Here is a 23,956-nt window from a genome sequence, read left to right on the forward strand (position 1 = left end):
TTTTTTTGAGTACCAGTGTTGGCACTGTTGTAAAAACTTTGTCCAGACATCTTTGCATTTCTTATAACATAAAAAGGAAATTTTAAAACCTAAGGCCAAAAGCAAAATGTTTTTAAAAAAAAATACATATCCTGCTTTTCTCATCCTGGACAAAGGCACTAGAAACTTTCTGCTGTTCACAGTTCAGTTTCACTTCCAAGTTCTCATGTTCTAGAATATATCTGTAGTTGGTTTGAAAGCATCTTGTAGACTATTCTCTATAAAATAGTTTCTATCAGTAGTTAAAGAAGTAAAACCACTGAGTCTCAGTAGCTTATATAAAAAGTTGCTTTTCTTTTTTGCAAAACTGAAAATACTAACTCTTTACCATGTTACGGCATTCGTTCTTTGGACAAAGACAACAACTTGGGCTCACAGATTCATGCAGTTGAAAAGCCCTCCTCTGTGAAGTCTGTGTAGGTCCAGAAATATCACTGAGATTTTGTCAGTGGACACAATTCAGCCTTAAGGGTTGGGTACCTTTATGTGGTGATGGTTACTGAATAGGGAGCTAGAGTTATTTTTAGTTCTGAAGTGCTTTGCCTACCCTCTTTCCTTTTGCAGATGGAAGGCATGGCCGCGTCTCTCTTTGCTTCTTTATACTTTGACTGGACCTTTTCTCTAAAGCTCAAGGCTTGTTTTACTTCCCATATGGCATCTAGCACTGAGTTCTGGGCCTTGGTTTTGGCTCAGTTTGTCTGTATGGCAGGTGGCTGGCTACACTAGAGCTCCATAATCGTTAGTTGCTTTGGTGAGAGCAGGGGAAAGGATGAGGGCAAAATAAGAGATGGCTAAATTAATTTCAGTATGTTGAATCAGGAGGGCCTTCCTTTTATTTGTGGAGAAGAACAATTCTCTAAGTGATCTAGTGAGAATGGTGTGCAAAGTCTAGATGAGGCTGGAATCCTCCCTTCCCATGTTCAATAGAGCCGAGGAAGTGCAGATTTCAAACGTCTTGCATTGAGTCAGTCAAGTAGCCCAAGGTGGTGGGAGTGGAGCAGAGGGCACTTGCTTGGCACCGGGTGGAGCCAGTGTCCTTCCCACTTCCGGGACTGAGTTATCCTATGAGGAGGTGGCTCTAGAAGCATGCAATTTTTGTGATTACAGTTTGGTTGTTAGCACTCTGGTTAAAATATTTTTAAAGCTTTTACAAATGGCTAATGGGTATGCTTTTCATTCTGCTCAGAAAGCAGATCCGTAGGGATTTTTATCATGTTTGTTTTCTGAAAGGTTTGTTCAGCACTGACAGTTGTTAGAGGAATAGATTTGTTCTTTCAAATTCCCTCCCAATTATTAGCCGAGTTGACGTGGTTCTAAGTCACGTTCCTTTTTTGAGCACTTTGGAGCGCAGAGATCAAGGTGACAGACGGTACATACGTCTTCCCAGTCTTCCAAAATGTAAAAACTTGTTCTGTCTCCAGTACAAGAAACAGAAACAAGAATTTACTTTCAGCTTATTAGGGTGTGGCCAGGCCTGGAAGGGCTTCAGCAGTAAGTATGGGGAAAGGAATTTGGAGAGCATCTGGCTGAAACTTTCTTGGATACTTGGTTCTTGGTTGACATAGCTGTGTTTGTTGCGACCTGATTTTTCTGTCCGTACTGCCTGCCACATCCCTGTACACCTGTATAGTAACAACATGATTTGTTCTCTCAGCTATAGGAAAAGTTGCTCTCAATTATCTGGTGGTAAAAGTGGCACTTTTTGTAGGACTGCTGATTTGATGGGATCTATAGTTAATATATGTGTTTTTGAAGTGTGGAAAGTACAATGTTTCATATTTAAGCAAGATCATGCATGAAGTGTGTGGTATCTGCCATATTTAACTCCCTTTACAGGTGGATGGTAGCTTTTGGAGACGTTCGCAGTGGTTTGGAAAGAGGGTGGCAGTGTTTCAAGAGTCTGTCCTGATGGCTGACATTTCAAAGCAAGCATTTTTGTGATTCTCAGTTCTTTTCTTGCCAAACAACTGAACTGAACTACTTGAACTGGTAGAGCCACTCAGTTAGCTGGAGAGGTCCTGATTTAAGGCACTTCTGCAACCGATCCCTTTGTCACAATAACAATCCTTATTTGTACAGCCCTGTTGCCTAGCAGTCCCAGACTTACTGTCCTAGCGTGGTGTGAACACTTCAGTAAAAACCTTGCTCTGAGGATTTTCAACTGAAGTATAAAACAAAACAGTAACGGTACACAACAGACAGATAACATAGTAATTGTAATACTGCAATTATTATTTTAATTGGTATGCTGTGACCACTGCTTGCTATTTGCTAACTTTTTTGACACTGCACTTTGCTAGGAACCATGGACAGAAGTACTCTGTACATAACTCCAAGGTGTTGAGACATCTACCAGACACCTAACACTACTACACCTAAAATGCATCTCCACCGTGGCTGTTTGGCATGATCTGTAAATTGCCACCCATGGGGGAGGGACCAGAGATCATAGATGGAAGTTGAACACAAGGGAAGCCACAATCGTAGATCTTAGTTTAGACAAGACCTTAGTTAGCAGTGAATAAAGATTAGGGGATGACAAAGCTTAGCATGCTGCAAATAGTCCTGGAACAGTGCATGACTTCATTATTGTGGTGTTAAGATTGCACAAGTCTAAAAAAGATAAATGCAGGTTATGATTATTATAGTATCTGTAAGTTTGCCACATGGCAGACCATCCATACTTTAATACTTATTGGTCATAAATGAATGTAATAACCTACGCATTTAACAAACACTGGGAATCAGATTTACTTTTTATGTACAACATGTCCGTAATTTTTGCCATGTAAATGTCATACACAAGGCTGTACTTTTCATCTTTTATGTGATCCAGTAATGGGGTGTTCCTGTTTTGTAGACAGTTGAGCTGATACACAGGGTTATGCTACAAGGGCCCAGGCGTGTTTTACTAAAGTTTAGGATTCTCCAGGAATCATGAAGAAACTGGAAGCTGTCTCCCTAAAAAGCTGACCAGATTTAACATAGGGTAAACTGGTTTGTTCTGATGTGTAGTGCTGCTGAGCAGAGGGAAGAGTTCTTTCCTGGTGACCTAGTGCCATAAGCTGTAAAGATGTGCAGTGGGAGAGACTGGATGTTGCAGATGGGGAACCTTTTTCTCTTCCAGGAGCTTTGGGTCTGCAGAACTCTCTTAATAGTAAAGGATGTAGAGAGATTTCAGCTAACTGAAAAGAAGGCTGGAGTAGCTAGTGAGGCTGGGCACTAGCAGCATGGTCTGAAATTTTCTGAGAGCATGACTGGAACAATTTTAAAGACCAGCTGGAAGAGCCAGTACTTCTTGCATTCATTGGTCCCATTTTCTGTTTTCCTTGGGTCTGCTTTTTGTGTCATCTAAAAGCAGAAAGTCCTGCATTAATCTGTAAGTATTTAAACTCTGTCCTTCAGGACATCTTACGGTATAGAGCTCTACAGCAAATGTTGCTGGCTCCAAAAAGGAGGGGAGAGGGTTTTTTTTCCCCCTAAATAGTATAATGGGAGAAGTATTTATTTAGTTCAGTAATGATCCAGTTGCCGTAAGGAACAGAACAGATCAGATACAGCTGCACAAAATTAGGAAGTAAGCAGGTAACTATTTATATCTATAACACAATGAGATTGTCATTTGAATTGGACAGACATGTATGCACACACCAGCCTTCATGGCTTGCCTTTGCAGCTCTCCTGTCCTACCGCAGGTCTTGCAGACATGCCTTAGCTGCCATACTGTGTTCAGCAGAGACAAAGCCAAATTTCATTTATCCAGTGAGAGCATTCACTTGTCAAAGACGGCATTGTGGACAGTTGGAGGGCCTTTATCCATATGATAACTAATGCTTCTGTGGCTGTACTAAAGAATATGTTAAGTGAATGCCTGTTAGTTCAATGCCTTGTGTCCAAAAGCAATTCCATTGCTAGCAAGTGAAGTTGTTTGGTGTGTTTTGGGTAGCGATAGGATCTGTGGGGTGCACAAAGGATCTGCAGCAACCACAGTGGTGTAATTAGATTCAAAGAGAGTTCAGCCTTGTGCTGGCGTTAGCTCCCAGCTGGAGCAGGATTAGGATTCACTCTGTTCCAGCTGGTTCCTTGGAGAGGGAAGACTGTTCTCCTTTGACAGGAAAGTCATGGCTCCTAACAGATGGCCTCCATCTGCACAGTGTGTAACTCTGGAAACCCAAGTGCCAGAAAATTACTCTGAACTTGATTCGCTTGATTAGTGAACAGGTGAAGCGCTACCTAATAATGCAGCAGTATTAAATGGGGCAGAAATGGCATCCATTCTTGGGTTTCCATGATGGTGACAGGAGATGATACACTGGGAAGGCAGCATGGTCTTTTAGAGGTGGGGGGTAGTCTTAGACAAAGAAATGACACAGTCTGGAATACCGGGGTGTGTTTTGGCAGGGGACAAAGCAACAAGAGGTAAGTGAGTCCATGGGAAGTGGCGGGAGTGTGGTTGTGATGATGTGTTTACAGTAGTGGTGTGTTTTAAGAACCACATTTTTCCCCGTGTACTGACAGTTGTTTGAAGTTGGGTGCAGGATACCAGCTCTCAATGAAATGAGATTGGCCCAGTGTGTTGGCTAGCACCCTGCTGTGAGTGTTTTCTGTTCAAGTGGCTCTTGGCCGATGTGGACTGACACATCCCTGAAGTGCAATTAAGAAAGGAACCTTATTTATCATACAGAGGTTTAAAATATGGACAGACTGGAAGAGTGGATTCTGGAGCACACTAAGTACACAATAGCGTAGTTCTGGCTTTTTGTTACATAACGAGAGAGACAGCAAGTTATTCCCTCTCTTCTACCCTCCCTGCCCAGAAAAGCTACTATCAGCCCACAACTTTGATCTTTCCACTTGCATACTTTACATGTCACAGATGTGGTAGAATTGAGATGATTAAGGATAGTGTAAATTTTGAATGAAATATTGGCCTATTACCCAAAAGATGGGGTCTGAATTATTAAAAATACACTAGTGCGGGCAGTAGAAAATCTGGCCATACATATCTTATGTGTGACAGAAGACTGTAGATTCTTTTGGCCTCTGTTCTCTGTGCAGAGGAGGTGGGAAGGTGTATATTATTGCTCTTTTCTCCTCTAAAGGATCAAGAATTAAGTTTGACCTAGAGAGTAGTTATAGGCAGTGTCTGCCTCCATTGTGTGTAGAGTGTTCTTAGCTTTTATTTTCCGGATCTGGAGACTACAGCAGAACTCCTTGTCTCCCTAAAGATCTTGCAGGATACATGAATCCCATGTTGCTTCTCTTGTAGGGTGAGATGTAGGAGTGGTGAGAATTCAGCACCTGCCTTGTTATCGTAAGATCCATCCATCTTTTAAGACGCCAGTACCATCCTTATACAGATGATCCTGTAGACTAAATTTTTTTTTAAGTTTCTAGATGGTGTAGAAGTATACAGAACATCTTGGCACAAACAGTACTCAATCATCTAGGCTTGCTTAGCTTTCTAAACTTTTTCATTTCACCATACCAAAAGAATGGGACATAATTATGTATCTCACCATATAACTGAATGCAACAAGACGGGTTACTTGAGAGGCTAGACTTAGTCCCATGTTTTCTGACTTGCTGTTCTTGGTTCTGTCACTGATGCATTGTGACTTTGGGCAAGTTATTCTACAGTTCTGTCTGTTTACTCATCTTTAAAATGGGTGTAACATCAGACTCCTAGAGCGGGATCTTAGTGGTTTGCACTGGCTTTTTTTGAAACGGCTTTAAAGGATATTCGGCACTGCTAGGCACTTGGTTTCTTAGTCTTCAATACTTATCTCTAAGTGTTTAGTATTGAGGACCTATGGATGAAGACTGCGTGTCCTAACTTGCTTAGGCTTGTAGTGAACTCCCTGAAGGAGTATGTGAAAAAAGAAGGGGAAGGTTACTTCTAAAATTGTACTGGTAGGTTTCAGGAAGCAGTAGCCATTAAGAGATGCACAGAAGGGATAAAGTGTTACCAGAGTTATTGCTAGACTGCATATCGGAAACAGAAGATCTGTCTTTGATATCTGAACGTGTTACAGTATTGTATATTCTCTTAATCGCCTGTCAGTGAAGATGTGGTAATTACTGTAGCTTGTCTCATACTCAGCACAATTTCTTCACCTGCCTTTAGGCTTGCAAAGTATCTGTATGTGCTCCATCTCCCCGCAGGAAACCTGTTTGTTGGAAGGGACCAAGCTGTATGTCTGAGCCTTGTCCAGACTTACTGTTAAGGTCTTCAAGAGACTGCTGATGTAGGAATGATCTGTTCTTGTGCAGGCTGTACAGGGGGTGGCAAAAGAACAGCACTGATAACTTTGTGCTGCATTTGACTGTGGATCAAGAACATATTAATAAAGACGATGGATCAAAAACATGGGAGTTTGCTAACTCTTGCTGTGAAAGATCATTAGAATCCGTTTCTAGTGGCTTTTGGTAGGGAAGAGTTGTGCTGCTTTTGTTTTTTTGTTTCCCTAGTTACACTGGTTAGTAGAGTTCTTAAAGAAGGAGCAGGGCTGCATTACAGCTTCGCTTGTGTGGTTAGGTTGAGTAAGTGGAGAAATAGCAATTCCAAATTTTAAATTTATATCCCTCAAATAAAGATGCGGTGAATTCAAATTCATTTAAATGCTGTATAGCTACTCAGCTGTCTGACAAAGAACGTATGTTTATGTAGGCCTCTGCACCGCATCAGATGTTCCTGTGCTACTGGAAGTTCAGATTCAGATCTCACCACAGTGCTATCTCGTTTTTTCAGAGAAAGGGCTATTATTATTCCAACTCGGTAATAGCCCCCAAAACGATGACTATTCTCTTGGCACAAAACCATAAGATGCCTTATTAGAAAACAAAAAAGCAATCACTTATTTGCCCTCATTCAAAGACATGTCTAAAACTTGATTTTTTTCCATTAGAAAATCCATTTTTTTGTTTATTTGCTATTTCAGCCTCAAACTAATTCCCACAGGTTCTTCATTCAGTCAACATAACCACTGCATTGAGTTTGGGTTGGATGTGTTGTGCTACTAAACTGCCTCTCTCATCTCAGGCACACCAGTATGTGCAGCCATTCAGATGTTTTCTTCATTGCAGCATTTGCTCTTTTTCCCCTAAACAGGGGCTAAAGCAGACATTTTCAACAGAGTGACCAAACTTGCTGTCTGTAGGCTAAGTAAGGACACGCTGTCTGTTTGTACAGTGTCCTTAAATTGTTCTTATTTCTTTTATCCTCCTCTTGGAGCAAGCTCACCTATCTCCTGGTGAAACAATACCAGTCTGTTTCTGGCCACTGATCTCTGTTAACAGTCGGATGAGACTCGGAGGAAAAAAGCCCATTAAAAGGCAGGCATTAAATGTGGTGGTAAAATGGAGCCTTCCTTCAGGAACCCTTTAGAAATCTGTTAAGACACTTGCCTTGGCCACAAATATGTATCTTAAAACATTTTGGTGTGTTCAGTCCACGCTGGCATGTATTGCCTCTTGACAGTTGTCTGCAGAGTATCAAGAATGGTGACTTGGCATTCAGTAAGAGGAGAGAGGGTGGCTGATTCTGCAGATTATAAATGGCACCCAGTTCTGCCACAAACAAATCTTGTGAAATAGTATTCCAGATTATATTGAGCTGCTCGCTATAAGGCTTTTTTGCACTGCAGTTCTCAAACTACAGTAAATGTCATTAGTTCTGTTGTATAGATGAGCAAACTGGAAATTCAGAACTGAAGCGACTTTCCCAGTGTGCCACGGCAGGTTGCTGGCAGAACTGGGAATAGGATCCAGGTCTCTCGACTGCCTGCTGCAGTGCTCTGTATACTGAACTGTGTTGCCTTCCACACCAAATATTCTTCACGTGATGTTGATTGCTGCTGGTTCCAGTTTTACCTTCCTACAGTTGCAGGCATCTGGGGCAGTTTCTGTAGGTCACTTTAAGCAGCACGTACCTCCTCAATGACATCCAGCATCATGAATCGGAACGAATGGGGTTATGGTTTAGTCCGCAGAAGCATTTTCTAGTAAATTAATAGACTCTCTAGCTGTGGCTTTCCTGCTACCATTCTCTTAACGGGTAGATCCTGGATTTAGAGCAGTGACTTGCACATTTTCTGACGGGGTGACGCAAAGCCCTATATATACATTGACACAACGTGATTCCAAATCTGTATCTGTAAGGTTTGAGTATTTCCTTCTGCTTCCTAGTTGCAGAACCATGTTGGTCCTTTTCCAAAACAGGATTATGTGTTCTGAACCTTCCTGCGCATGTGGGCATACGTACAATAAAGGGATGGAAACAAGATTGTTTATCTGATGAGCATCTGATATCAGTAAAATGTCTGCAGGAAATGCAGCACATTCAGATAGCTGATAGTGACCTGCACTGCCAATGTGGTTCATGGATGTAGCTCAGGAGGCTTTTTTTCCTGTAGGTTTAGAGGATGGATATTTTTTTTCTTTCCCTCCATGAATTCTGGGAGTTGCCGAACTGAGTCACTGGCTGAAATTCAAGTCTTTAATTAAAGGCTTTTCTCCTTTCCAGAGGCAGTTCTCTTCTCTGCAGTTGTCTTCAGGAGGGGGGTGCAGTCTTTGAATCTTACAGCACGTTGGCTTTCTAGACATCCTTTGTATAGTAACAGCATGTGCTGAGGGGCTGGCAGCCTGTAAAACACTGTCGCTCTCTTTCACTCTGGCTCCCTCCCCTCTCTGGATCTGGTGACATTACATAGATAGATGTGCTTGCGAGAAAAACAGCAGAAGGAGTTGAATGTCTGCCAACAATCTCCAGCATGAAGCGGAGTTGGCTGCTTCCAGTCTTGTTTTCCCGGATCTCTCATTGTGTGCACGTATTCTTCACTTGCCAGGATTTTCTTTGCTGAACAAACACACCAGCAGCGAGAACTCTCCATCCTTACTATAACACTGTCTTCGACACAGGCTGCTCACCCTCTTAATCGAGACTCGCTGTAACCCCCCCTAACATTCAAACTGTTTTTATAATGTGCAATATTAATAACAACAATTGGAGTTGATTGGGCTTATAAAAGTGTATTTTTAGTATTTGTTTCTAAGAGGTAACAGAAACGAAGCCCTCCGATTGTGAAAGAAAACTTCTTGCTGTGTACAAGCGATCCATCCTGCTGTCTTCCAAAGAGTGCAGATTTCATAGACCCTTAACTTAGAGGACGGTAGTCAAGGAGAAGGAGCTGGATGATAGCAAGAGAAGCACACAGATAAAGAAAGATGAGTCCAGGTTTTTAATAGTGCTGTGACTTTTTAAAAATTCTTTTGGAATAAGGTAAACTTCCTGCAGATGTAGGATGTATGAAATAGTCTGCTGCTGTGTTAAGAAAGTGCTAGGTCTCCTTTTTTCCAGCTAGTAGGTTGCTTTGATAAGTAACATAACAGGGTGGCCGAATTGGCTTATCCAATTATCCAGCATTGGCTGTTGGTTGACGACAAGTGTGCTGAGCAAACTCATTTTCAGTGAAGAGAGAGCTACTCCCTCCCCTCCAGGCTGCAGAAAAGAAATGATTATTTGGGGGAAACTATAATGTGTAAGTCAGTTATCCATTCCAATAACATTCATTATCCCAGAATTCATGGTTCCAATCTGATGAAGTACACTCACTGCAACATGCCTTGCACTATTCAACCATTATTGGATTAGACACTTGCCCTCTGAACTACACCTTTCTTCTTTGCCCCTGTTTACTCCAGGTGCCACATTCAGTCATCCTCTCAGTTTCTGAAATGTAGCTACACTAGTTAGTATGATGCATTGAAAACTTTAGGTAGTCAGAAACAAGTTTTCTTTTCCATTTTTTAAAAAAAAGAAAAAGCTTGTCTCAAAACTTATCCCCCTTTTGGCCTTTGTTAGGCCACACAGGCCAGGCTCTTTCAGGCTTTTGCAGGATGGGCTCTGTCCTTTCCTTGAACACCCTAACAGCCGTTCTCTGAACACAGGTGACCAGAATGAGACGCTGTCTTACCAATTCCTTGCACACCAGCATTAGTACTTCCTTCTCTCTACTCAGAAAACATCCTGAGATTGCATCTGAGTTTTTCAAAGCTGCATCCCACTACTGCCTGACAGTCATCGTGTGATCAACTGATAAAGCCTGAATTTTCTCTTCCTTGACAGTTTCCAACTGATGCACCATCAGCTTGGAGAAGACATTTTTGTAGCCCTCAGGTGCATGTCCTTGCACTGTGTAGTGCTGTATTTCTCCAGCCCTCAAGGTCATCTAGATCTTCCTGCACGTTGCCTTAGTCTTTTCTGCACCGACTGTGCTCCAAGCTCGGTGTTGTCAGTAAATTTCATTCACGTGCTCCTACGGTTTGTGCCAGAGCCATTAGTGAAAACACGAAAGACCAATCCAAAATCCGGTCCTTGGAACTCCCTACATTTAGCATAAACTTGTCTGTCCCCTAGCCAGTTCCTTACCCTTCCTTTTACAAACCCTGTCGTCGTCAACTTAACTGACACTTCCCTTGTTGCAGAGTATTTTGCCAAAGCCCAGACAATGACACCTACTGCATTGCCCTTGTATAAGAAGTCAGTTTTCTCTTCAAAGAAAGCCACTGAACTCTCGGACTAAGTTCCCAAACTAGTTATCCTGATTGTTTTCAAACTTTTCCTTTGAAATCAAAAACCTTAGTTAGCAATTGAGTTCAAATTGAATCAATTTGTGGTCATTTTATCTAAGACCGTCTGTGACTACTTCTATAACATCCTCAGGACCACGAATCAAGTCTTCTGTATGTGACGCTTTAGTGTGCAAGAGAGAACGGGCATAAATTTAGTTCTGTGATTAGGTTTGCAGGCCTGGACCTCTGCATATGCACAGGCTAATTGGATGTTACTGGGTTATTGTACATGCTGTGGGGCTCATGCTCATGGAGCTGACTGCAGAGAGGGGTGTGACGTGGAACTCCACACATTATGCTTGTCACTTAATTCCCTCGCCTTTATGTGGTCTCTTTGAAACAGCCACGGGTAATCTCATCTCCAGTGGAAGCCAGAGTGCTGCAATGTTATTTTTGTGGGGTCTGTGATCCCACTTGTAAATGCTGCCAATATCACTTCAGATCATGACCAGTGGTTGGGGAATCGCTGCTTGACAGTGGAAGCATCAGGGATATAATTGCCTCTCTTGTCTGTAAATCACTTTGTACTCTCTTGGTGCTTTATGTTTCATTAAGTACAGCTCTTTCAAACTACTTTGGCATAATTCTTAAATATTAGCATAATACATATTAGAATCCTCAGAACCATAGACAGTGCTCATCTGCGGTTCCTTGTATCTTTATCTGGTACTGGCTGGATACTGCTCTGTTGCATATGCACGTTTTCTGGTGCTACAGTGAGTGAAGAGTCTGCTGGCTATTTAACTGCACCTCCACTTTCTTTTGACATTGTATAGAGTAGCGACCTGTTTCCATATCAGATGCATTAGCAGTTCATATTTCCAGGTGACAGCTTAGTGAGACTTGAACGTTCCTGTCTTTGAAGAGAAGATTGGAAATCCTTCAGGCATATTTTGAGGCATGTGAAATCATTCTTTTCTCATCTTAGTCCTATAGAAATGACACTTCACTAGACAGAAACCAATGAAGTTTTGTTGAGATATGTGAGAGAGTGAGACTTGGGTTTGCTGCAGAATAAGCTGTTGCACTTTTTAGATCAGTACTTTTGTCTCTGCTTTATTGTAACAAAGCAATTTTATGTTCAGAACAAATCCATGTGTGCACTTAAGTTGCTTAAGTTCTGCTTTTTGAGCTGTTGTTTTCCTGCCACCTTTGAAATTTGCTATCCTAATAAATAAATCACGTTTCACAACTTGGATGTCATTCTTGATCTGTTTTCTAGCTGTGTTGCTTCTGCAAAATAGGAGTTAACTCAAAAATTAAACACAAGAGCATTAACAGCACTTTGGCTCCTCATTGTGCATGAGTCAGAAATCTGTAATATTGACTATGCAGGAATGTAACTATCAGTTTTACGTGTCGAGACACGGATGCCATCTGGTCAGTAAAACCTTGACAACTGGAGTCTAGTTATTCAATGCCATGTCCAGTTGTGTGCCTGTTGCCAAACATTGTTTCTGCAGTGTGTGGGTTTTTTTCCTTCCCTTATATGCCTTGCTTCTTTCTGATCAAGAAATCCCTTACTGTTTTGTGAGGTTTCGTACTATCCAGGCTAACAGGATACTCAATGACTGGCATCCTGCGCCTAGGCAGGAATGAAGAAAAGAGATTTGCGTGTGCCTAGTGTCATTCTCCTCTCCTAGTCCCGAATGAGGAAAATGGCTCCGTGCACAGGTTGTTTTTCCCCTTTGATACCATGGTGTCTGAGGGTGGATAGATCAGTGCGTGGCTTACTGGGCCTTACCTGAATGGAGGAAAGGGAAGGAAATCCCCTGGCTCAATCTGCCCATGGGAATTTTTCTCACTGGGCTTTTCTTAAAATCTTTCCTGAGTGAACCTGAGAAGTCGGCTTCATACATGAGCTTGGAAGGGGGCAGTGGGGGTGGAGAGAAACAAGGTTTGAAGCAGCCACTCTGTGTCCTGCTGCCCCTAAGATGCAGCATAAGAAATGTCTGCTGTACTTGTCTGGAGTGGCTCCATCTGGCGGACACTTCAAAGAATACGGCTCAGTCTCTGTGTAGTGTGTGCTGTGAACTGAAGCCTACTGGTGGACAGGAAAGACAACCAGTAACGTTACTGCTGTGCAAAGAGCAATAAGCTATGCTGGGGTAGGCAGCCAGAACATGGCATGCAGAGTTACTTGCCTTGGCACACGTGCTTCGTGGCACACAGCAGGGAAGGGGTTGGGGGTGCACTGCCACAACAAGGATTGGGCCTGTTTTGGCTCTTTCGCCATCCACCCTTGGCACACCAACATCTTACAATTTGAGGTTGCAGGTGTTTTTGGCACTCTGCCCAAAAATGTTGCCAACCCTTGAGCTATGCTATTTGGAGACTGTATGCTAACAAGAACCCTGAAGGTTTAGTGTTTTCGGATTTTTCAATTTTGGGTTACTTTACTGTTTCTTCTAGTTCTCATTAGACAGTAGTTTTAAATGAATTCTTAAAGGCACGGGTTTCGGGTGCAACTTTTCCCTTGCATGCTGTGTAATCTGTTCATTGGTTTGCATATGTGGACAGACAGCGATGGGTAGATTGATGGATGAATTGCTATTTGCTTTTTCCCCTCAGCCGGTTGCTGAACCAATCCCGATCTGCAGTTTCTGCCTCGGTACGAAAGAACAAAACCGGGAGAAGAAACCCGAGGAGCTCATCTCTTGTGCTGACTGTGGCAACAGCGGTAGGTAACCATTTACAGTTCTCTTGGGAACAAGTGTGCAGCTGGGAAGAAGAGTATGATGTCTAGTGGAACACCCCTGGGCCCTTTCTGTTTTGGGGACCAGTTGGATTTGACAGCCTGATCCTTCTGCATCTTCAGCTTGTGGGACAGGTTGAGGTTAATTTGGTACACATGTAGTTCTGTTGGCCCTTGGTGAAGGTCTTCAAAACCAAGTTGCCGCGCGACCTGTTTTATCATCCCTTGCTCCAGTTCTGAAAAGCAGGTTGGCATGTGCTGACAGGCTTTGCTGCAGGAGCTGCCCTGACCACACTGACCCAGGGTTTGCAGAGACACCTCTGTGAGGAAGCTGCTGCGGGACAGAACTGGGAACCACCCAAGTCTGACTCAACAGCTGTGAATGATAGTAACTGATGGAGTCTGAGAGCCACTTTGTGCAATGTTGATAGTCCCTGATTCTGCTAAATCTGGCTCCTCTTATGGATTCATGAGTTAATGGATCTCAAATGGAGGGCCTGACATGCTTTCAAAACTGCCTTCTAATGTGTGGCTCTTAAAATAGTAATATATGATGCCTCTAATCAGTCATGGGCTTAGAAAACTGAAGCAAGGTCTCAGAGGCTTTAGGAGAAATGAAGTGGGATGGGAACAAACCCTGGCTCTTCTGTGATATTCATCATCATTGTCTATGCTCCCTGCCTGGTCTTCCTCCTACCTGAGCTGAGGAAGGTAAAAACCAGGCTAAAAAGTCTCAGTCCAGCAGAGGAATAGACTTGTACAGTCATGTTCTTCTGGTCCTCCTGCTCAAGTCACACTGAGAAGTTCACTAATTAATAACATTATGATTAGCCTTTGTCACTCACTGCACTGAGAGTTTACTTTGTTTTGCTTAATTTATATACTGTCATAAAGTGAGTCGAGTTTCTTTGCCATTTATTAATGCACTGCTCAGTACTTAAATGTTGTATTTATCTTGCTATTTATGGCCATCTGCCTCTTGAATATGGGTCTTGCGGCATCTCCTTGTTCCGTACTGCTGTCACCTACCTGCACTCTGCTTCATCTCCCTACTTCCTCTCTGATTTCAGCTCCTGGATCCAGGTTTCTCTCTGCCTCTGGGGACAGCAGGTCCTACATGTTTAACCCCATGAGGGGCGTGAGGGAGGGAGTTTCAATTCTGGTGTCATGATGTTTTTTGTCTGTTACAAGTGTTTCATGCTTGGCCCCTGGGAGGGCCATATACCTTTACACTTTCACCCTTTGTTTCTAATATTTGTATAATAAAGGTTTAAGAAGTCAAAGCCCCTCTCTCTCCTACTCCTTCTCATTTCTACCTCTGGCAGTTGCCCACTTCAGCTTCTAAGGTGATGACTCATCTGACCTGATGGCCACGTGTCCCCTTGCTTGGCTTCACCCCATGTAACCCGCAGTCTTGGATCAGCTGTCCCACTGAACAAAATAGCTTGCACTGGTTTTCACCACGCCCATTGATCTCTTAGGAATAGTCTTCATTATGTGTTCGCAGATTGCTCACAATGGAACCATGATCCATGACTGGAGACCTTAGGTGGTGCTTCAGCACAAGTAACATATAGCAGTGCAAAGCCTCTTGTGTGTGTCTCTGTAACTTCATGCACTTCCACGTGACTGTAGAAAATGCTGTCAGAAACACTGACTTTCAGTAGAAGCCTTGCACCAGACTCACCTGTTCTTGTTCAAAATTGAATATAAACAGTTCAGTTTGCCTGTTTCCATGGGAGACCATTAAACATTGCCCCAAAATGTCTTCAGTTCTATACATAAATGTTCAAAAAGGAAAGTGGCTGCCAGATTTTATCTCTCTTTCTGTGCTGTAAATAAGTATGAGCAGGAGCTCCAAGTACTGGCAAGACTTATGAAATACAAGGAGCACCTGGGTGACTGAGAACCTGCATGTGAGACATGACTGATTATACCTTCTCTTCCTCCACATGCATCCGTGAGCACTGGCTTCAGCAGGAATGGTTTCACTTAGGGTTGTTTTGTCCTTTTTCAACAGGTCATCCGTCCTGTTTGAAATTCTCTCCAGAGCTGACAGTTCGAGTGAAAGCCTTGCGATGGCAGTGCATTGAGTGCAAAACGTGCAGCTCCTGTCGAGATCAGGGCAAAAATGCAGTGAGTACTTTAAATAATGAAGTGCCTAGGCTAGGCCTCAGTTCTGTGAAACATGGTCTGCTAACTCTTGGCCAACCAAGTAGTTGCAGCTTCTGCTTGACTTATTTGGGCCTGTATAGTGGGACTTAGTGGCATATATAGTGGGACCAGTACTATTGTGTGTTTGGGGACTTGATGTGGCTTTTCTGGGCCCAGTGATTAAGTGAGAATAGAGCCTGCTGCAGTCTTGCAGTGTGAGGCTTACCAGAGCTGTCTGTCTTCCACAGGATAACATGCTGTTTTGTGACTCGTGTGACAGGGGCTTTCACATGGAGTGCTGTGACCCACCTCTCACCAGGATGCCGAAAGGTGAGGAGTCTGTCTGATCAGAGGGGATTAAAAGAGATGCTGGAGGAAATGAGTGAATAGAAAGTACCTACCTATCAGAAAATTTCCTTCTTCTTTCCCCACATTTATCTTGTTCAGTGCATCACCATTTTCCAGGTTTTAGAAGCCTTAAACCTTCTTTGTAGTTTGAGAAGAACACATACTTTTTATGGACCAACATTTTCTTCCTCTCCTGCTTCCAGTATGAAGGATCAGAGTGTTTTAAGAAGGGCTTTTAAACCTTTCAGAGGGCTGAGGGGGTGGGGATGATGGTTCTAGTTTAGCAGAATTGACTTTTATGCAGTTGAAGGAGTAGGTTTGTGGAGATAGAGGAGACTGGCAGGTGGTCCATGAAGTAATGGCAGGTATTTCTATTTGAGCAGCTAGTAGCACCTCTGGAATGGAAGCTAAATTTGTGTGCCTTTTGAGATAAGAACTGGCTATGGAAAGGAGTATGCCAGAGTTTTCTTGAGTTGTGTAGAGATGTCTCCATCTGCTCTGGAGGCACTGTCCTTAAGCAAAGTAGGAATTCGTTAAATGAGTTATCCTTGTGCATTATTCTTCTCTTCTGTTAACCTGTTGTTGGGTACAGTGACACACTTAAGCATACATGTAAAAGCATACATTTAAAAACTTGCTGAAGGAGCCTGTCTGGGAGGAGAGCCTGCCAGCAAGGCAGGCTTTGCATTTAGAGTGCTTGGACAAGTAAGTGCCCTTCTTAACGTATTACAGTAGTTGGAGCCTGTCAGACTGTTTCTCATACTTGTGGAAGAGGCCTGTCTTTTTGACCCATCTTTTTTTTTCCATTTTCTAATGGGACTTGTATCTTTCAGGTATGTGGATATGTCAGATATGTCGGCCACGGAAGAAAGGAAGAAAACTTCTACACAAGAAAGCAGCACAGATAAAACGGCGCTATGCCAATCCAATAGGACGTCCCAAAAATAGGTTAAAGAACCAGAATGCAGCGTAAGTCATTTGAAAGAGGAAAAGACAGGGCTCCTATAGACATGTGGAGAGCCTGCTCCAACGTGCTGGAAATCCAGCGCGTCAGTACAGACTTGTTTTAATAGAGTCTGCTGGAGCATGGAAATTGTGCTCCAGCAGCCTTCCGCATCGCATGTATCAGTGTCGCCATGCTGAAAAACTGGCGGCAGGGCACTTTGAAATAAAACACATGTGATGAGCTTTAGTTCAAAGCGCTCCACCGCCATTTTTTTCAGTGCGGGGTTGCTGACACACATGACATGTGGGCACTTTTAATTAGTGCAGCTTGCTAATTAAAGCACCCCATGCCATGGCCCAAAGCACGTGTAAAAATGCCCAAAGTGTAACCTACCTGGAGCTGCTTCAGCAGATTGTTATATTCTCTGTTCTCTGTGGGATGATTTCCTGAAGGAAGACATCTCTGCACAACACACAGTTTTCATGCTTTTTTGTGCTGGATTGATTTTCTCAGGAGTACTGTATCCAGTGAAGGTGCCTGTGTAGTGCTACTTTGTCCCTATATTGTGTCCTTTTACCATAATTAAGTACTTAGCGATAAAGACCATGCCTTGGACTGACTTTGCCAGTTTGTAGCAGGTCTGTGTTGCTGTGCTTTTTCAACTCTGAAGTGCTGAAGCAGTACTAGTGTGAATTAAAAAAGATTGATCCCCCACACTGACACAGCAAAGGAATATTGTAAACATCTTTTGGGGATCTTCAAGGGATTCTAATGTTGGAGCCAGCGGAGGAAGGATCTGCGTCTTTACCTTCCTGTAACGAGGAGCTTTTCAACACCTTGGATTAAATAAGATTGATATATCATATGTGTGGGTAGAGGGAAGGCTGACTGTTCCTGCATTGTCACCACTGTTCCCTGTATTTCATGTTTTGGCTTCAGAATGTTGTAAATCTAGTCCGTGCTTCAAGTTGTACACAGACTTCTGACTTGCTTTTAGGAGTCCTGTTTGTTTGTGATTTGCAAAGTAAAACTCCTGAAAAGGAAAGCATCAATTGATTGCATTTGTCTTTCCAAGTCAGCAGACAGCCCAGAACAATATCTCTGCGAAGTGCAAACTGCCCTAATCATCACAATGGGTTTTTAAGTCTGATTCTAAAGGATGACAGTGTTGATATTGGTAGTCTGAATTATGTCATTGAGATCATCGCCACACACACAGTCAGTTATATATGCATGCTCCAGATCCCTTACCTGTCGGTCCTAACCATTTGACACTGGTTTGCTGGGCATTTGAGTATTCATTCATTGGATTTAACAGTAAAATGACCATCCAGTTTTGCCTATTGGCTATGTACCCGAGTTCCATGTTTCATTTGTTGTATTTAAAATGTATTGGCCATGACATTTCCAGTGAGCAGGGATAGTCCTGTAATTTTGCAGTGGATCTTAGGCCTAGTCTGCTGTGGAGTACGCAGGACTGAGCCCACCTCTTTTCTTATGCTGCAGTTGTTGGCTAGGGTCTGCGTGGTTGCCGTGCTAGATGGATACCAAACCAGTTAAAACTCCTATGAATCTCTTTTTCTCACCAACATTGCTGACCACCCCTTTCTCCCTTGTGATTTTCAGATCAAAAGGTCCCTTCAGTAAAGTTCGAACTGGCCCAGGTCGAGGTCGGAAACGTAAGATCACGCTCTCCAGCCAGTCAGCAGCAGAAGGAGAGTATCTGGAACAGACAGATGGCCTGGACTTCTGCCGAGATGGAAGCACCACCTTGAAATTAAACAAGAAAACCAAAGGGCTCATTGATGGCCTTACCAAATTCTTCACCCCTTCCCCTGATGGACGGAAAGCTCGAGGGGAAGTGGTGGACTATTCTCAGCAATATAGGATCAGGAAAAAGGGCAGCAGGAAATCTAGCACTTCAGAATGGCCCACAGGTAAAAAAAGAGTGGTTCCCTTGTCAGTAAAAGTATCCTCATTTAATCCAAAGAAAATATCTAGTATTGTTTGGAAGGGAGTGAGTAACTTGGGGTGCCACGTTCAGTGGGAGGAATTGTGGGTTGAAGTTCACACAGGGAGGGATTAGCTTCTTGGGTCCTCCTGAATAATGAGGTGGAGACAAGGAGAGGGGGCAAGCAACTAAAAATAACCACATCAAGGCTGAAGGATTTGACGCGAGTTTTCCCTGTGTTCATAGGCCATGTTCAGAGAGAAGTGGAGTGCTCTGAAGTGTGAAAGGGCATGCTTTGTCCTGGCTCTTTCCTGCATGCCACTAGATGGCACTCTGGAGACCATTAACTCCATTAAGGTTTCGAGCTGGCTCTTTTCCAGCTAGAGGGTGCAGTCCATCTTTGCAAACTGTGAGCCTGCACCTTCTTTTCAGTCTCGCAGGATGATTGCCTGTATTATGCCTCTAGTAAGGTTTTCATTTCTAAAGCACCAGAAACCAATGAGACTAAGTCAGCCGCTGACCACCTGCTTAAACTACCATATTGAGTGATGTTTGGCAATACCACGCAGGAAATAACTACTCCTAAGCCGTTATGAACGTTAGGCAAGTTGACTGTAGTAGGATAAATGGCAAGTTAATGTTTGTAGGGTGGAACACAGGACAGTCATCTTCATCATTCTCAAGCCAGCCCTCAGCTAGATGAACTGCTGATATGCTGCAGAAAAGTACACTTGCATGCTGCAGGAAGAATGCGTTGGCTCCATGAAGTCAAAGGGGTTTCCCTTGTGGAAAGTAGTAAGCAAAACGTGTTCTCTGTAGAGTGCGAGTCTTACTGCTCATACTCAGATCCTTCATAATGGCAGGGATTGCTTCCAGTGGTTGGGGTGTGAATATCCTAGTCTGTATCGAGTGAAGTAGAGAGAATCCAGGTTTAAGTGACTGGGATTTCTGTTGCTCATAAAAACAGCAATAAGCTATATGCAGTGACTTCTTTTAAGTCTTTGTGGTGTTCATATCATCACAGCAATGTGTAAAGCTTCAGAGACCAACCAGAGCCAGAGTATTTATATTAGCTCATTCTGGGCCACCAATCCAGAACAGTCTCTTCCTTTGCAAGTCCAGACAAAAGTTTGCCACCACCTTACTGGCAAGTTGATTCAAGGTAGATGATGATTTCTTTTTAACGGAGGAAAGAACACTTGTGCTTTGCTAAGGACCAATGAGGACTTTCTTTCTCATTTACAGACAATCAGGATAGCTGGGATGGAAAACAGGAAAATGAGGATCGGTTTTTTGGGAGCCAGGAAGTCCTGACTGAGAAAGATATGGAGTTGTTCCGAGATATTCAGGAGCAAGCACTGCAGGTAAAGTCAGTTTCTCAGAGTCTGGGAAAGTTTAAGCCTGTGCAGTAAGTGGAAACATGGATAAAAAGGACTCCTACTGGTGCATCAGTCTGTCAGCAACTAATGGCCCCTGTCCCCATTGACTGAGAAAATTGATAGAAGTGGGTAGCTGATTCAGGAAGACTGAAACTGGTTGCTGATTCGCTTTACCAACTGCAAATATTCATGGAAAGCAGAGGTTTGTGTGCTAAAATCATGCGTTATACTATTGTGTGTCTTGTACTTTGACCACCTAACATGCCCTCTGCCCACTAACACATATAACAGCAGCCTACAAGAGAGAGTTTTCTTCTGTTCAAACGTGGGAATTTCTCAGATTTTCCCATGAAAAAAACCAACACAACACAATAATCCGATACTGGTTCAAAGGCCACAACTGTCATGATTCAATTATAGTAGTTAATGGCAGCTTTTGTTAAAGAAAAAATTGTTTTATTTCAGAATCGTGTTGTACTGGAAAGTGAAACTTTATGTTTCTGGAAAGGGGAGATCCTTAGATGCTGAGTTAGGATCTACTTGAGATACTGGACTTAATCATGACATGTTTAGGTATTAAACATGAGTTTAATACCTAAGTGTGCAAGGGAGTCCACAAACGACATCAAGAATAAGTAATGGCTGTTCCATACTCTAAATCTGCTCTAACCTTGTTAGAACATTCCTGAACTTTTTTGGAGCATTTTTTTGCATATCCTTTTCTTCAGAGCATGGGGAGTTTTTGAAATGGGTGCCTTTGGCAACAGAAAACCCAACAATATATTCTCTGGGTCTTGCCCTGCCCACCTGACTTGAATAAGGTGTCCTGCTGGGTTAGTTCTGTTCTACTTGTCTGTCTATTCAGCCTGTCAGCAGGTAACTATAATGAAATGATTATTACTGCCTTAGCATCACTTGGTGTTCGCAGCAGCTTACAGATAATCTGGAAGAACAGATCTCCACCAGAAGTAGCTTACACTGTTTTAGGCAAAGATCAGATAGAAGCAGCAAACTGTCACTGTGGGTTGCGCTGGGGAAGTGGAGGGCTGAAGCAAAAGATCGTAGGATGTTTTCGATGGATAGATGTCTTCTGTTCATCTGTGTTTTTTACAATGCTGTATGTTGAGGTGGCTCAAAGTGCAGTTACCTGGCAGATCACAGGGCCTGAGCACAAGAGTACTGGTGAACGAAGTGAATCGCCTGTTTCTTCTAAGCATAGTTCACAAGTGTCTGTCTTTTGACCGGTGCTTCTTTCTAGTCTTAAGATAACTATCCTTAGGTAGCTTGTTCCCCTTTCTCCAGGTGTTTTGGCTTGTATTTGTTTACCTTTGTTGTACCATAGTAATTGGACTGAAACCAGCCTAAATATAGGCACTGTATACAAAGAGGGTTAATGAATAATGAATTGTGATAAAACTGAACTAAACTGCAGCATGTGATAAACCAGACAAATGCAACGTGAACTATTAACCCTTCCAAATCGGGTATATACATAACCCTGCTATAAAAGATTTCGTAAGTTTTAGCTTGTCACATGAATAATTAAAGTAACAAAACCATCTCTAATAAAATGCTGCAGCGACTAGCCTTTGCAGAGACTGTTAGCTTAGATAAGCAATGATCTAGAATTAAGCTTACAAGAGGCTAGACAGAAATGTAACTAATAAGCATACATTTCTGACCAGAAGTGGTATGAACAGGAAACAGCTTTTGATAATATGTATTCTAGAGTTAATCAATTGAAATAACCTAGTGAAGACAAATGTGCACTTTTAAACTGAAGTGTCTGGTTGACTTTGGCAGGGATTGGGTTAAACCAGAGTTGAGATGCAGCTGCTGCAAAGTGCATGTGTACTGTAGTGCTGAGCTAAAGGCTGCACCTGAGCAAACGGAAATGCACAAGCAGAGGAAAGCAGTGAAGGCTTTGAGTGAGCAGAGGAAAAGCAACTGAATATGCAAGTGCGTGAGAAGGACATAGTGTAGGGGCAAACCACAGCCAGCTTAGGAGTTGCTCAGCAAGTCTCTGTGCCACGGTTTTCTCCTGGCCACTGTGATGTGCAAGCAGCTGTACTGGAGCTGGGTCTCTACTTTTTCATTGGGCATTCATTTGGAGGAGAGGCTGATCACGGAGAGAAGTGTGCAGATACAGAAGGCATTGCCACAGGTGCATATTACTCTTTATTCTTCCTCTTTGAATTTTGCCGACATGGGAAGGGGGAGGGGGGGGCCTGTGCTGATTGCCAGCATGGTGGTGTTTCTGTGTGCTGTGAAGACGAGTCAAGGGGTTTGGTTGTCCTGGGTGAGACTAGCGATTGCTTTCAGAGTTATGGTGCAAGAGACGCTTCAGTGTGGATTGCAAAGATGTAAGGAGCTCTCTGTTCCTTTCATAAAACAGTCTCATGGTAATATGGCTTCTGGCAACAGGTGAAATTCTCACATTGTGCTCATCTATTCTGAAGTGTCAGGTGATTGTGCTTTGATTTCACCATGAGTTCCTAAACCTGGCATAAGCTTTTATCATCAAAGATGGTTTTAATCCAGCTTGAGTCGGTATTTTGTCTTTTGTTAAAAGGTGCTCTACAGTTCAAACTAAGATAAACTGGCTTCTTTATCTTGCTCCCTTCCCATTAGGGAACCCGAGACAAATCCCCAGGCCACCTGCTAAAGGAGAGAAAGGCCTAGGGAATCAATCAGCAAGCTTCAGCAAAGAGCCATTTTTCCAAGTAGTTGAACTTGGGATCACATACAGTAACTAAGTTGTAACATTTGAAGTTCTTTGGTCAACCTCTGACAAGCTTTTCCTTCTGTTTTGTCATCTTGGGTAAGAATGGAAGGTGGTATGAGCAACATGCTCCTGATACTGAGGGATCTATTTGCTCTTGGATAAACCTTTGAGGCAGGAGGCTCCTGTATCTTGATATTTGCTGTTAAAATGCGTGTGTCCAGGATGCTGATGAGAGAGACTCTGAGCCTTCCTCCTCCTGCACCTCTTATATGAAATGGAAATCTCTGGATCTGGGATATCACCACCTCAAGCAGTAACCCATGGATCAGGGTGTTTCTAGCCATTCCATTTTGTTGGATTACAGCTATTTATAGGCACCTCACTGGCACTCTTCACCCCAGTATCAGACCACCTAAGTGAGAAGTGGTTTCAGTTATTAATAGCCCCGCACTCCAAGCTGAGTCCCGTGACAGTGGAAAGTCAACGGGAAACATTTGACGTTAACTGTGCATGCCAGAGCTTTCCATTGGAGTGTGGTCTTAGACTGAAAGATTGTAAAAAAATTAAAGCAGGGTGTGTAGTTCCCATATTCCAAGCCTCAACTCTTAGGCAATATGTTTGCCAGCAAATTTGGACAAGGATCTGGCTGTAGGAATTTGGAAGAGGAAAAGGACTAAGTATTGAAATATATATGAGCTAGGGAACCTGCCCAAAGTCACCAAGACAATTTGGGAGAGTTAGTCTGAAGTAGCCTTATGAGATGGAGGAGTCAAACCAGGAGATTACTGTTAGTTCCTGGTATGGATTTTATTTGTACTGCCTTTAAATGTTAAGAGATACCCCAGGAGAAGAGTTGCTTTTTCTGTAACCCTATGCCCACACCGGTACAAAATAATGGGTGAATGCGATTTAAATAAAACTCCATGTTTATTCTTGAAGAAAGGTCTGCACATGTGTTCTGGGAATTGTGTTAAAATACCGCAGTCAACTAACCTCCAAGGTCACTACATATAGAGGCTTTTGCAGGAGTTTGGAACGCTGTTTTCCAAACTTGTTTCTCATGGGACTAGCAGTGCTGGTTTTAAAA

The 23,956-nt window shown here is 42.9% G+C and overlaps 1 protein-coding gene across 1 annotated transcript in view; it reads left to right on the forward strand.

Annotated features, from left to right (window-relative positions):
* The window catches only part of KAT6A (lysine acetyltransferase 6A), a 55,588-nt gene that overhangs the window by 11,266 nt on the left and 20,366 nt on the right, over positions 1-23,956 (forward strand). Inside the window, exons 4-9 of the mRNA XM_090055440.1 lie at positions 13,243-13,351; positions 15,387-15,502; positions 15,769-15,850; positions 16,702-16,837; positions 18,441-18,751; positions 20,011-20,129. Of these exons, the coding sequence (XP_089911566.1) occupies positions 13,243-13,351; positions 15,387-15,502; positions 15,769-15,850; positions 16,702-16,837; positions 18,441-18,751; positions 20,011-20,129 (873 nt within the window). The remainder of the gene's footprint in view (positions 1-13,242; positions 13,352-15,386; positions 15,503-15,768; positions 15,851-16,701; positions 16,838-18,440; positions 18,752-20,010; positions 20,130-23,956) is intronic.

This window comes from Crocodylus siamensis, chromosome 6 (assembly GCF_052110815.1).
Source record: "Crocodylus siamensis isolate JL-2025a chromosome 6, ASM5211081v1, whole genome shotgun sequence".
NCBI classification, from domain to species: Eukaryota; Metazoa; Chordata; order Crocodylia; family Crocodylidae; genus Crocodylus; species Crocodylus siamensis.